Raw genomic sequence first — 15,581 nt, 5'->3', positions numbered from 1 at the left:
TTAGGCACACTTTCTTTACATAAAAAATGCTTTTTATATTGTAAGGCTCTTTCAGTACAAGAGGTACACAAAGTAAGAGGGGGTTCCACAATGGCCTCTAAACACATAGAACAAGGAGTTTCCTCAAGTTCAGACATGTTAAACAGACTAGCAGTGGCCACAATGGATGTTTTTAACCTTATTTGTGGTGTCAAAGAATTTTAAGAAAAAAAATGTACTGCGCCTTTAAATAATAAAAGCGCAACAATTTTTCTGTCTGCACAAAAAAATGATTTTTAGCACTCAAACATTATACTAAACATTTAAATTTTTCCAAAAATGATTGCACTAGTCAAGCAAAAACGAAATCACCCTGTAAATAGTCTTTTTATTTAGTATATAAACTTTAAACAATGATAACAGACCCTGCACTTCGCCACAGCTCTGCTGTGGTGCCTACCTGCCCCCTGGGTACTCAAAATTGATTCAACAATGATCCAGTGACTGAATCTCAACTTTAGGCCCCACCGGAGCTAGTGCCTGCTGCCTTCTAGTGAGGAGAAACTGCGCGTCTGAGCACGTGAACTAGGCCCCGCCCACCATGGGTGTCGCATGATCTTTCACCATAACCGCATGGAAAGCGGTTTCAATAAGTCATGTGGTCCTCCTAATGTGTTTACACCACATATCGTTATGCCCTTATTAAACCGACTCCATAACCGCATGGTAAGCGGTTCTAATAAGCCATGTGGTCCCCTGAAGTTATCGCACACATATTATGCTATACTTAAATATAGAAAGTGTCACAGTTGCCTCTCCCAGTGTCAAGCCCCTATTGAATTACATACCCATTGTAATCAATATGTACAAATCAGTAATGTCATTAACACCCTTATCCATCCAGGTCTACTGCTTACCCCTTCCCTTCCAGGGAATAATGTCAGCCAGTTCTGATATAACAAGTCTCCTCAGAAATAAAGACTGAACATACCTCAATGCTGCTTGTAGCATGACACCGGTCTCCACACTGAATATTTTTCTTGCACTACCTTCAGAAGCTCTGTGGGAACCAGAATGGATCTTAGTAATGTCTGCTAAGATCATCAACCTCAGGGCAGAAAAAATATTTCTTCATTCCAACGATTTCTCCCTGAGGAAAATAGTACTCACCGATACCATTTTAAAATAAAAAATTATTGATAGAAGAATCTAAAACTAACACCTCACTTTACCTCTTCCTATTACTAACACAGGCAAAGAGAATGACTGGAGGTGGAGGGAAGGGAGGAGCTATACATACAGCTCTGCTGTGGTGCTCTTTGCCACTTCCTGTTAGCAGGAGGATAAATCTCACAAGTAAGGATGAAATCCGTGGACTCGTCGTATCTTGTAGAAGAAATAACAAATTGTGATTAAATCAATAAATAAATGAATGAGTGCAACAAAAAATGTATTTGTTCATTTGTTAAACTGTTACTCTGAGGTAGAAAATGCACAAAATTCACAATACACTAATTTAACAGGCAAATGCAAGTTAAATTGTGGTGAAAACATATCAATATAATTTGTATTTGCTGCAAACTGATAATTTATATTAGTATCAGGTCCTCCCCTTTTAACCTCACTCTCCCCTTTGAGATTCTTTATCCTAGAGCACTTCATTACTATCTATCACCTAGATTACGAGTTTTGCGCTAAACAGAGTGTAAAAATAACGACTAAAAAAATTGTGTTATTGTACTTTCCATAGCACTGCCATTACAAGTTAATGCGTTGAGCTCCATACCGCATAAAAGCCAAGGGGAGAAAGTGTCCGGAAAAAAAACACCTGCGATCGAAGAATGGAGATCGCCATAACGCAACCCCATTGATGTCTAAGGGGAAAAGAAAGTTACGTTTAAACCTAACACCCTAACATAAACCCAGAGTCTAAACATCCCTAATCTGCTGTCTCCGACTTCGCCAACAGTAAATACAATTATTAACCCCTAATCTACCGCTCACCGACATCGCCAACGCTAAATAAAGTTACTAACCCCTAATCTGCCGCCCCCCGACATCACAACACTAAATAAAATTATTAACCCCTAAACTGCCGCCCCCGACATTGCCAACACTATTTAAATATATTAACCCCTAAACCGCCAGCCCCCCACATCGTAACTAATTAACTAAACCTATTAATCCCTTAACTGCCAGCCCCCCACATCGCAAAACACTAAATTTAACTATTAACCCCTAAATCTAACACCCCCCTAACTTTACATTTAAATTACAATATAACTATCTTTAAATAAATATAAACTTACCTGTGAAATAAAAAAAAACTATGATTAAACTATAAATTAAACTAACATTACTATTTTAACTAAATAAAAGAAATGAAAAATAAAAAAACCTAACATTACGAAAAAAATAAAAAAAACATAAGATTACAATAAACACAAAAATTACAAAAAATAAAAAAAACACTAAGATCACTAAAAATAATAAATACAATTATCAAAAATAATAAAAATTACACCTAATCTAATAGCCCTATAAAAATAAAAATGCCCCCCCCCTCAAATAAAAACACGTCCTAGCCTACAATAAACTACCAATAGTCCTTAAAAGGGCCTTTTGAATGTCATTGCCCTAAGTTAAACTGCTCTCTTATTTGTAAAAAAAAAATACAAAGTCCCCCAACAGTAAAACCCCCAAAATAAAAAACCTAAGTTTAAATAAAACATTAGCTACCCATTGCCCCTAAAGGGGAATTTGTATGGGCATTGCCCTTAAAAGGGCATTCAGCTCTTTTACACTGCCCTTAAAAGGGCATTCAGCTATTTTACAGTGACCAAAAGAACCCTAATCTTGAAAACAAAACACCCCAAAAAATAAACCTAACACTAACCCCAGAGAATCTACTCACGATTCCTGATGTCCGGTCATCCATCCTCATCCAGGCGGCGAGACCTTCATCCATCTTGGGGATGTCTTCTATCTTCATCCTGGCGGCGCTGAGCGGAGCTATCCTGGATGGCAATGACATCCTGTGCGGAACGTCCTCTTCATACGATCACCACCGTACACTGAAGTTGAATGCAAGGTACCAGTTTCAAAATGGGGTACCTTGCATTCCTATTGGCTGAGTTGATTCTTCAAATTCAAATCAGGCAATAGAACAAGAGCTTCTGAAATCCTATTAGCTATTCAAAACAGCTAATAGCAATGTCCAATTTTTCAGCGGTATAGCTGTACCGCAACACTTGTAATCTAGCCGTATGGAGGCATCTCTCATCTCTCTGAGACTTCCTGATTCTGTTTTGTTTGGGTTTTTTTTTTACAATTAGGGAGTTCAGCCCCTGTGAATTCTTCGCTATAATTTCTCTCCAATCCGGAGAATTGTTGAGAGAGAAACTGAGAGAAAAGAAAAATAAGATAGAGAAGAAGACAGTCTAAGAGGATAAGGAAGAAGACAGAAAAAAAAATAATATTTACAACAATACTTATGTTGTGCTGCTGCTGGTTTGTAGCACTAGCCAGCATCAGCACTATTTTTTAAAGCAGCAGCTACAATTTATTTATTATTAAACTGCTGTTCAGCTACTGCTCCTCTGCTGCTGTGAAGATGTCCCCCATATGAAATAATGGCCTCATTCATTTTCTATAACAAACAACCCCATGAACAAATCTTGGATGAAACAAACTAAAACATTTTTGCGATGAACGATTTGTCTGAAACAGATTTTATGTCCGTTCACATCTAGGAAGTAGCAAACAGTCTCTACTCAGATACAGAAGTATATAAAGCATTTTGTACCCCAGCAAGCTTTCCCCCTTTTTATGAGTAAAGCATCGGCTCTCCACTTGACTTATCACTCAATGCGACACAAAGCAACAAAACATAAAACGCTCTCATGTGTTAATGCATTTTATTACTGAACTGTCGCTGGAACAGAACTGTGTGTTCAAGGCACTAAAATACTGCAATATAAAGTGATCAATTATGTGTAGTAAACCACCTTTGCATTATATTTTCATTATTTATTTTGCCCCCTTTTCCTGTAATTTAAGACTGAAAGAGCACATGGCAGCTGCATGAGCCTAACTCTGCCCCATAGCTGTCCCTAATTTGTACTTATCTTTTCTACTGAAGCTAAACAATGACAGTAGCAAGTCTTCTCTTCTACAGAGGCAAGTCCTGATTGGCTCCTCAAGCAAGGGTGGGTGGAGCACAGTTTGTCACAGCCTAGCCACTCTTGACAAGATGTGACTAACTCCAGTGGGTGCAAGGGATAACAAAACACCCTCTTATACTAGACCCAGAAAATGCCCAAAACTCCCGTTTAATAAAACCCACACTATCACCAATTTAGGATTATTATATGGGAAATTTTATGAAAAACCCAGACTATTAGATTAAACATCCAAAAACACAATTCAATCTAAAAACATAATACTGTTATTAATAGTCTATTTGGTAACATGGTTCAAATATTAGACAAAGGCAAAAACTTCATAAAGGTATATTTATTATGAACAAAGAGAGTAACAGTGTATTTATATAAAAAAAGTGAATTAAATAAAATTATGCACAAAGCAAAACAGTTTTATAATAAAAAGAACATAATCTATAACTTTACCAGTATAGTCTCCGTCCTGAAGAAAATTGGCATGAACAATTGTCAAACACTATGTACTATCTCTTCCCATTGAAGGACAACATTATTTATCTGAATTCATCACTAAATATATTTTTATATGGTTTCTGACCAGTCCCCTTCCAGAGTGGAGCAAGTAAGGTAGCCACCCCCTTTTTATGGAAAACCATAAACCAGTCAACAAGCCCTGGCTGAAGTTATAGGATTTCTGATCATTTTATTTAGTTATATCTAGAACCTATGCACTTATAACCAATCCCCTTGTGGTACCATTAGTTTGATACTAAACCTGACATGTCTGTCATATCTGGTAACCCAGTAAAATAAAAGTGATTACAACATATCCTAATATATCCTAGAGTACCAGGTTTAATTGACTGTCTGTGTCTTGATAGAGGACACTGTCTTCTGTCACTCTGTGTTGACAGCTAAAATAAAAAGACTGAATTGCCATCTATATCTGGTTGAACTTAATGCAGGTTTTAAAAAAGTTCACTGTCCTGTGTTAAAAAGCTGTAAATAGCAAACATTACAATACAGGACACACAGAGAAGTAAATGAACACATTACATCCTGAAATCATGAGGTTTTCATGACAGTTTTATTTACATTACTTGATACAGTTTGATGTTTGTATAAATATTTATATTTTACTTGATACAGGTTAAATGTAAATATATTTATAGCTTTAGTGGTCAAATGTACACTAATAAAACTGAGACATTGTTGTCTGTTAGATTTGCGGTGATTCTTATCTTAGACTAATCCTTGCTTGTGATGTGCAGTATATTATGTATATTAGTAAATTATATTATAAGAAACAAATTTACCAAGCTCTCTAATTAAGTTCACTTTTACTTCTCTGTTTTTAGACAATATTTGTGGACACAAAGAATGTGACAATGGAAACCTGTGCAGAGCACATTGCCCTCAGTGAGCGGAGCAGTGGAGATCCATCTTCTACTGAATCTAAAGATATGGTGACCAGCAGAACAGACAGTACCCTATTCAGCAGCTCTAGAAGTGAATCCCTTTGGACCAATGCCCCCAGAAGTGCATGGGACGTCTACCAGAAGCCCATAGTCATTATGTCTATTGGGGGAGCCTTTTTGCTCTTGGGAATTATACTCACAGTCTTCTACTTTATAGATAAAGATTTGCCCGTCTCCAGGATGTTTGGACCTGTGGCGCTGTCCATAGGACTGATGGTTTTGATTGTAGGATTGGTTTGGGTTCCTATAATTAGAAAGAAGAGAAAACAGAGATCATCCTCACGGCTTTTCAACCATTATAGGCAGCTGCTATTCAATTTCTGATTGTGCCAAGGCTATGGATAATATGTATGAACATGGCTGTCAGAAGACCTGATGTGGAGGATTAAACCGCTCAGATGAGCGATTGGCTATGGCACAGTTTGCTTGTAGAGAAACAAATGTCTGACCTAAGAGCCATCATACGACAGATTTCATCCTATACCATCAAAAACAGACAACTTGGCATGAAAAACCCTGTGATATACAATGACATTTTATGTGATTCATGTATTATCCCTGACCTACATAAGATGACCTGTTTATTGCTGCCTGTAATTGAATATCAAGTTTTTAATAAAAAAAGGAAGTGAAGAGTATAAAAAAAAGGTATTTTCAATGTACTTTTATTATTAAATGTATTTTTTATTTAGTCCCCTTTGATGACACTTTGTTCCTTTCCATAAGGGCATACTATGGTAGGCACAGGCACGTCACGTGAGCATTATATGGCAGAAGTGTATGTGTTGAAGACACGTGTATGTGCCTGAGCCTACCTACTTATGGAAATAACCTATGTATAAGCAAAGGATACCCAAAGAAAGGTAAAATGAATAATACAAATAAAATGAAAAGTCTATGTAATTTATTTTTTGTTAATTCTATATCTAAACAAAATAACTTTATTGTCCAATACAAATGCACTCAGAGCACTTGTCTAGTGAGGCATAAAACCAAACTGACTATAAGAAAATGTAAAAAAAAAAATATACAAAACTGTTCATAAACAAAAGTCACAAATAAACATCTTGTAAAATAAATCTTTTTACAGCAAAGTTTGCAGCTGTTCCCAAAACTAAAGCTTGTAAACAAAAATACAACCTATTCTTTAGTAATTCTAACATTTTACTTCAGTCTTCCGACAGATTAAAGGGATATGAAACCCAATTTTTTTTCTTTCATAACTCAGATAGAGCATGTGATTTTAATAAACGTTCTAATTTAATCTATTATCAAATTTTCTTTGTTCTCTTGGTATCTTTGGTTGAAAAGCTAGGAAGTAAGCTTAGGAGTTGGTTTATTTCTGGAGCACTCCATGGCAGCAGTTTTGCAAGAATGTTATGCATTTGTAAGAGCACTAGAGGGCAGCAGTAAGAATGTTATGCATTTGTAAGAGCACTAGAGGGCAGCAGTAAGAATGTTATGCATTTGTAAGAGCACTAGAGGGCAGCAGTAAGAATGTTATGCATTTGTAAGAGCACTAGAGGGCAGCAGTAAGAATGTTATGCATTTGTAAGAGCACTAGAGGGCAGCAGTAAGAATGTTATGCATTTGTAAGAGCACTAGACGGCAGCAGTAAGAATGTTATGCATTTGTAAGAGCACTAGAGGGCAGCAGTAAGAATGTTATGCATTTGTAAGAGCACTAGAGGGCAGCAGTAAGAATGTTATGCATTTGCAAGAGCACTAGAGGGCAGCAGTAAGAATGTTATGCATTTGCAGGAGCACTAGAGGGCAGCAGTAAAAATGTTTGCATTTGCAAGAGCACTAGAGGGCAGCAGTAAGAATGTTATGCATTTGCAGGAGCACTAGAGGGCAGCAGTAAGAATGTTATGCATTTGCAAGAGCACTAGAGGGCAGCAGTAAGAATGTTATGCATTTGCAAGAGCACTAGAGGGTAGCAGTAAGAATGTTATGCATTTGCAAGAGCACTAGAGGGCAGCAGTAAGAATGTTATGCATTTGCAGGAGCACTAGAGGGCAGCAGTAAGAATGTTATGCATTTGCAAGAGCACTAGAGGGCAGCAGTAAGAATGTTATGCATTTGCAGGAGCACTAGAGGGCAGCAGTAAGAATGTTATGCATTTGCAAGAGCACTAGAGGGCAGCAGTAAGAATGTTATGCATTTGCAAGAGCACTAGAGGGCAGCAGTAAGAATGTTATCCATTTGCAAGAGCACTAGAGGGCAGCAGTAAGAATGTTATCCATTTGCAAGAGCACTAGAGGGCAGCAGTAAGAATGTTATCCATTTGCAAGAGCACTAGAGGGCAGCAGTAAGAATGTTATCCATTTGCAAGAGCACTAGAGGGCAGCAGTAAGAATGTTATGCATTTGCAGGAGCACTAGAGGGCAGCAGTAAGAATGTTATGCATTTGCAAGAGCACTAGAGGGCAGCAGTAAGAATGTTATCCATTTGCAGGAGCACTAGAGGGCAGCAGTAAGAATGTTATGCATTTGCAAGAGCACTAGAGGGCAGCAGTAAGAATGTTATGCATTTGCAGGAGCACTAGAGGGCAGCAGTAAGAATGTTATGCATTTGCAAGAGCACTAGAGGGCAGCAGTAAGAATGTTATCCATTTGCAAGAGCACTAGAGGGCAGCAGTAAGAATGTTATGCATTTGCAAGAGTACTAGAGGGCAGCAGTAAGAATGTTATGCATTTGCAAGAGCACTAGAGGGCAGCAGTAAGAATGTTATCCATTTGCAAGAGCACTAGAGGGCAGCAGTAAGAATGTTATCCATTTGCAAGAGCACTAGAGGGCAGCAGTAAGAATGTTATCCATTTGCAAGAGCACTAGAGGGCAGCAGTAAGAATGTTATCCATTTGCAAGAGCACTAGAGGGCAGCAGTAAGAATGTTATGCATTTGCAAGAGCACTAGAGGGCAGCAGTAAGAATGTTATGCATTTGCAGGAGCACTAAAGGGCAGCAGTAAGAATGTTATGCATTTGCAGGAGCACATGAGGCAGCAGTAAGAATGTTATGCATTTGCAGGAGCACTAGAGGGCAGCAGTAAGAATGTTATGCATTTGCAGGAGCACTAGAGGGCAGCAGTAAGAATGTTATGCATTTGCAAGAGCACTAAAGGGCGGCAGTAAGAATGTTATGCATTTGCAAGAGCACTAGAGGGCAGCAGTAAGAATGTTATGCATTTGCAAGAGCACTAGAGGGCAGCAGTAAGAATGTTATGCATTTGCAAGAGCACTAGAGGGCAGCAGTAAGAATGTTATGCATTTGCAAGAGCACTAGAGGGCAGCAGTAAGAATGTTATGCATTTGCAAGAGCACTAGAGGGCAGAGGTAAGAATGTTATGCATTTGCAGGAGCACTAGAGGGCAGCAGTAAGAATGTTATGCATTTGCAGGAGCACTAGAGGGCAGCAGTAAGAATGTTATGCATTTGCAGGAGCACTAGAGGGCAGCAGTAAGAATGTTATGCATTTGCAGGAGCACTAGAGGGCAGCAGTAAGAATGTTATGCATTTGCAGGAGCACTAGAGGGCAGCAGTAAGAATGTTATGCATTTGCAGGAGCACTAGAGGGCAGCAGTAAGAATGTTATGCATTTGCAGGAGCACTAGAGGGCAGCAGTAAGAATGTTATGCATTTGCAAGAGCACTAGAGGGCAGCAGTAAGAATGTTATGCATTTGTAAGAGCACTAGAGGGCAGCAGTAAGAATGTTATGCATTTGCAGGAGCACTAGAGGGCAGCAGTAAGAATGTTATGCATTTGCAGGAGCACTAGAGGGCAGCAGTAAGAATGTTATGCATTTGCAGCAGCACTAGAGGGCAGCAGTAAGAATGTTATGCATTTGCAGGAGCACTAGAGGGCAGCAGTAAGAATGTTATGCATTTGCAAGAGCACTAGAGGGCAGCAGTAAGAATGTTATGCATTTGCAGGAGCACTAGAGGGCAGCAGTAAGAATGTTATGCATTTGCAAGAGCACTAGAGGGCAGCAGTAAGAATGTTATGCATTTGCAAGAGCACTAGAGGGCAGCAGTAAGAATGTTATGCATTTGCAAGAGCACTAGAGGGCAGCAGTAAGAATGTTATGCATTTGCAGGAGCACTAGAGGGCAGCAGTAAGAATGTTATGCATTTGCAAGAGCACTAGAGGGCAGCAGTAAGAATGTTATGCATTTGCAGGAGCACTAGAGGGCAGCAGTAAGAATGTTATGCATTTGCAGCAGCACTAGAGGGCAGCAGTAAGAATGTTATGCATTTGCAGGAGCACTAGAGGGCAGCAGTAAGAATGTTATGCATTTGCAGGAGCACTAGAGGGCAGCAGTAAGAATGTTATGCATTTGCAGGAGCACTAGAGGGCAGAGGTAAGAATGTTATGCATTTGCAAGAGCACTAGAGGGCAGCAGTAAGAATGTTATGCATTTGCAAGAGCACTAGAGGGCAGCAGTAAGAATGTTATGCATTTGCAAGAGCACTAGAGGGCAGCAGTAAGAATGTTATGCATTTGCAGGAGCACTAGAGGGCAGAGGTAAGAATGTTATGCATTTGCAGGAGCACTAGAGGGCAGAGGTAAGAATGTTATCCATTTGCAAGAGCACTAGAGGGCAGCAGTAAGAATGTTATCCATTTGCAAGAGCACTAGAGGGCAGCAGTAAGAATGTTATGCATTTGCAAGAGCACTAGAGGGCAGCAGTAAGAATGGTATGCATTTGCAGGAGCACTAGAGGGCAGAGGTAAGAATGTTATGCATTTGCAAGAGCACTAGAGGGCAGCAGTAAGAATGTTATGCATTTGCAAGAGCACTAGAGGGCAGCAGTAAGAATGTTATGCATTTGCAAGAGCACTAGAGGGCAGCAGTACAAATGTTATCCATTTTCAAGAGAACTAGAGGGCAGCAGTAAGAATGTTATGCATTTGCAAGAGCACTAGAGGGCAGCAGTAAGAATGTTATGCATTTGCAGGAGCACTAGAGGGCAGCAGTAAGAATGTTATGCATTTGCAAGAGCACTAGAGGGCAGCAGTAAGAATATTATGCATTTGCAAGAGCACTAGAGGGCAGCAGTAAGAATATTATGCATTTGCAGGAGCACTAGAGGGCAGCAGTAAGAATACTATGCATTTGCAGGAACACTAGAGGGCAGCAGTAAGAATGTTATGCATTTGCAAGAGCACTAGAGGGCAGCAGTAAGAATGTTATCCATTTGCGAGAGCACTAGAGGGCAGCAGTAAGAATGTTATGCATTTGCAAGAGCACTAGAGGGCAGCAGTAAGAATGTTATCCATTTGCGAGAGCACTAGAGGGCAGCAGTAAGAATGTTATGCATTTGCAAGAGCACTAGAGGGCAGCAGTAAGAATGTTATGCATTTGCAAGAGCACTAGAGGGCAGCAGTAAGAATGTTATGCATTTGCAGGAGCACTAGAGGGCAGCAGTAAGAATGTTATGCATTTGCAAGAGCACTAGAGGGCAGCAGTAAGAATGTTATGCATTTGCAAGAGCACTAGAGGGCAGCAGTAAGAATGTTATGCATTTGCAGGAGCACTAGAGGGCAGCAGTAAGAATGTTATGCATTTGCAAGAGCACTAGAGGGCAGCAGTAAGAATGTTATGCATTTGCAGGAGCACTAGAGGGCAGCAGTAAGAATGTTATGCATTTGCAAGAGCACTAGAGGGCAGCAGTAAGAATGTTATGCATTTGCAAGAGCACTAGAGGGCAGCAGTAAGAATGTTATGCATTTGCAAGAGCACTAGAGGGCAGCAGTAAGAATGTTATGCATTTGCAAGAGCACTAGAGGGTAGCAGTAAGAATGTTATGCATTTGCAAGAGCACTAGAGGGCAGCAGTAAGAATGTTATGCATTTGCAGGAGCACTAGAGGGCAGCAGTAAGAATGTTATGCATTTGCAAGAGCACTAGAGGGTAGCAGTAAGAATGTTATGCATTTGCAGAAGCACTAGAGGGCAGCAGTAAGAATGTTATGCATTTGCGAGAGCACTAGAGGGCAGCAGTAAGAATGTTATGCATTTGCAAGAGCACTAGAGGGTAGCAGTAAGAATGTTATGCATTTGCAGGAGCACTAGAGGGCAGCAGTAAGAATGTTATGCATTTGCAGGAGCACTAGAGGGCAGCAGTAAGAATGTTATGCATTTGCAAGAGCACTAGAGGGCAGCAGTAAGAATGTTATCCATTTGCGAGAGCACTAGAGGGCAGCAGTAAGAATGTTATGCATTTGCGAGAGCACTAGAGGGCAGCAGTAAGAATGTTATGCATTTGCAAGAGCACTAGAGGGTAGCAGTAAGAATGTTATGCATTTGCAAGAGCACTAGAGGGCAGCAGTAAGAATGTTATCCATTTGCGAGAGCACTAGAGGGCAGCAGTAAGAATGTTATGCATTTGCAAGAGCACTAGAGGGCAGCAGTAAGAATGTTATGCATTTGCAAGAGCACTAGATGGCAGCAGTAAGAATGTTATGCATTTGCAAGAGCACTAGAGGGCAGCAGTAAGAATGTTATCCATTTGCAAGAGCACTAGAGGGCAGCAGTAAGAATGTTATGCATTTGCAAGAGCACTAGAGGGCAGCAGTAAGAATGTTATGCATTTGCAAGAGCACTAGAGGGCAGCAGTAAGAATGTTATGCATTTGCAAGAGCACTAGATGGCAGCAGTAAGAATGTTATGCATTTGCAAGAGCACTAGAGGGCAGCAGTAAGAATGTTATCCATTTGCAAGAGCACTAGAGGGCAGCAGTAAGAATGTTATGCATTTGCAAGAGCACTAGAGGGCAGCAGTAAGAATGTTATCCATTTGCAAGAGCACTAGAGGGCAGCAGTAAGAATGTTATGCATTTGCAAGAGCACTAGATGGCAGCAGTAAGAATGTTATGCATTTGCAAGAGCACTAGATGGCAGCAGTAAGAATGTTATGCATTTGCAGGAGCACTAGAGGGCAGCAGTAAGAATGTTATGCATTTGCAGGAGCACTAGAGGGCAGCAGTAAGAATATTATGCATTTGCAGGAGCGCTAGAGGGCAGCAGTAAGAATGTTATGCATTTGCAAGAGCACTAGATGGCAGCAGTAAGAATGTTATGCATTTGCAGGAGCACTAGAGGGCAGAGGTAAGAATGTTATCCATTTGCAAGAGCACTAGAGGGCAGCAGTAAGAATGTTATCCATTTGCAAGAGCACTAGATGGCAGCAGTAAGAATGTTATCCATTTGCAAGAGCACTAGAGGGCAGCAGTAAGAATGTTATGCATTTGCAAGAGCACTAGATGGCAGCAGTAAGAATGTTATGCATTTGCAAGAGCACTAGATGGCAGCAGTAAGAATGTTATGCATTTGCAGGAGCACTAGAGGGCAGCAGTAAGAATGTTATGCATTTGCAGGAGCACTAGAGGGCAGCAGTAAGAATATTATGCATTTGCAGGAGCGCTAGAGGGCAGCAGTAAGAATGTTATGCATTTGCAAGAGCACTAGATGGCAGCAGTAAGAATGTTATGCATTTGCAAGAGCACTAGAGGGCAGCAGTAAGAATGTTATGCATTTGCAAGAGCACTAGATGGCAGCAGTAAGAATGTTATGCATTTGCAAGAGCACTAGAGGGCAGCAGTAAGAATGTTATGCATTTGCACAGAATATCATAGGAACAAAGCAAGTTTGATAATGGAAGTAAAATGGAAACGTTATGCTCTGTGTGAATCACTAAATAATATTTTGGGGTTTTATATCTTTAACATATCAGCAGAGTATGAACTATAAAACTATATTAGATCTGGTTAGCACCTTGTTTGCTGCATTTGTTTTTGAATGTTCATGGTTTTGGCTTAGCAGAAATGATAAGACAACAAAGTGCAGATGAGGGAGACATATGTGATAAGGTTAGGTTTGTGCAGCTGCATGTGCTCTGTCCGTTTTTAGGATGGGAAAATGCAAACGTTGTAGACAGTAAAGTCAAAATTAAACAAAAAGAATGTCTAGGGCATAACATTTAAACAACTTTTTATATTACATCTTTATCAGTTTTACTTCTCTTGGTATCCTAGGTGAGCTCAGGAGTGTGCACGTATGTTAAGTCATCTGCTTATAACAATGTTATACATAGTTACAAGCACTGCTGTCATAGAATACTAAAGACACATACCCGTTCCTGAGCCCCTATCAGCCTACCTAGGTTTACTCTTCAGCAAATGATACCAAGAGAACAAGCTAATTAGATAACAGAAGTTAATTTGAAGGTTGTTTATAAATGAATGCTCTATCTGAATCCTGAACGTTTCATATTGACTTTACTGTCCCTTTAAAGGGACAGTCTAGGCCAAAATAAACTTTCATGATTCAGATAGAGCATGTAATTTTAAACAATTTTCCAATTTACTTTTATCACCAATTTTGCTTTGTTCTCTTGGTATTCTTAGTTGAAAGCTTAACCTAGGAGGTTCATATGCTAATTTCTTAGACCTTGAAGCCCACCTATTTCAGATTGCATTTTAACAGTTTTTCACCACTAGAGGGTGTTAGTTCACGTATTTCATATAGATAACACTGTGCTCGTGCACGAGAAGTTATCTGGGAGCAGGCACTGATTGGCTAGACTGCAAGTCTGTGAAAAGAACTGAAAAAAGGGTCAGTTTGCAGAGGCTTAGATACAAGATAATCACAGAGGTTAAAAATATATTAATATAAATGTGTTAGTTATGCAAAACTGGGAAATGGGTAATAAAGGGATTATCTATCTTTTAAAACAATAAAAATTCTGGTGTAGACTGTCCCTTTAAGTTTGTTCAAATCTCAAAATGTTTACTGTCTCTTTAAGGTATATATTTAAAAAGAAGATAGTGAACAACTTACAAGTTTGATGCCACTTCCCCTGGTGCTACATCAGTGGTACTGATCATTTACATCATCTCAGGCTAATAGCAGTTGGAGCCTTTGTCAGTTTGTCTATTTTCACCTTCTCATCTCTGTAAAATTCCCTCCTTACCTAGAATTTCTCATGTAAACCTCCTCATGGGCGTCAGCAGAACATTGGTTGTTAGAGCCACCTCCAGGGAATAGAGTTTACAGCTTGTTTGTGGTACGTGCTTTGGAACAAAAGGTTTTTAGTGGCACATGTGTAACATTGTATACACGTACTGTTTAGTGGCACATGTGTAACATTGTCTACACGTACTGTTTAGTGGCACATGTGTAACATTGTCTACACGTACTGTTTAGTGGCACATGTGTAACATTGTATGCACGTACTGTTTAGTGGCACATGTGTAACATTGTCTACACGTACTGTTTAGTGGCACATTGGTTGTTAGAGCCACCTCCAGGGAATAGAGTTTACAGCTTGTTTGTGGTACGTGCTTTGGAACAAAAGGTTTTTAGTGGCACATGTGTAACATTGTATACACGTACTGTTTAGTGGCACATGTGTAACATTGTCTACACGTACTGTTTAGTGGCACATGTGTAACATTGTCTACACGTACTGTTTAGTGGCACATGTGTAACATTGTATGCACGTACTGTTTAGTGGCACATGTGTAACATTGTCTACACGTACTGTTTAGTGGCACTTATGTAACATTGTCTACACATACTGTTTAGTGGCACATGTGTAACATTGTATGCACGTACTGTTTTGTGGCACATGTGTAACATTGTCTACACGTACTGTTTAGTGGCACATGTGTAACATTGTATGCACGTACTGTTTAGTGGCACATGTGTAACATTGTATACACGTACTGTTTAGTGGCACTTATGTAACATTGTCTACACATACTGTTTAGTGGCACTTGTGTAACATTGTATACACGTACTATTTAGTGGCACATGTGTAACATTGTATACACGTACTGTTTAGTGGCACATGTGTAACATTGTCTACACGTACTGTTTAGTGGCACATGTGTAAGATTGTATACACGTACTGTTTAGTGGCACATGTGTAACATTGTATACACGTACTGTTTAGTGGCACATGT

General features: G+C 39.6%; 1 protein-coding gene across 1 annotated transcript; it reads left to right on the top strand.

Annotated features, from left to right (window-relative positions):
* The first annotated feature begins 5,294 nt into the window (after positions 1-5,294).
* Positions 5,295-6,258, top strand: PIRT (phosphoinositide interacting regulator of transient receptor potential channels). The gene has a single exon (XM_053710416.1). The coding sequence runs from the start codon at positions 5,528-5,530 to the stop codon at positions 5,939-5,941; it is 414 nt and encodes a 137-aa protein (XP_053566391.1). The 5' UTR covers positions 5,295-5,527; the 3' UTR covers positions 5,942-6,258.
* The last annotated feature ends 9,323 nt before the right edge of the window (positions 6,259-15,581 follow it).

This window comes from Bombina bombina, chromosome 1, assembly GCF_027579735.1.
Source record: "Bombina bombina isolate aBomBom1 chromosome 1, aBomBom1.pri, whole genome shotgun sequence".
NCBI lineage: Eukaryota > Metazoa > Chordata > Amphibia > Anura > Bombinatoridae > Bombina > Bombina bombina.
The sequence above is the reverse complement of the archived record's forward strand: the minus strand, read 5'-3'. Positions and strand labels throughout refer to the sequence as shown.

Coding starts and splice junctions, on each gene's coding strand:
- PIRT (XM_053710416.1), top strand. CDS start 5,528: ATGGAAACCTGTGCAGAGCACATTGCCCTCAGTGAGCGGAGCAGTGGA.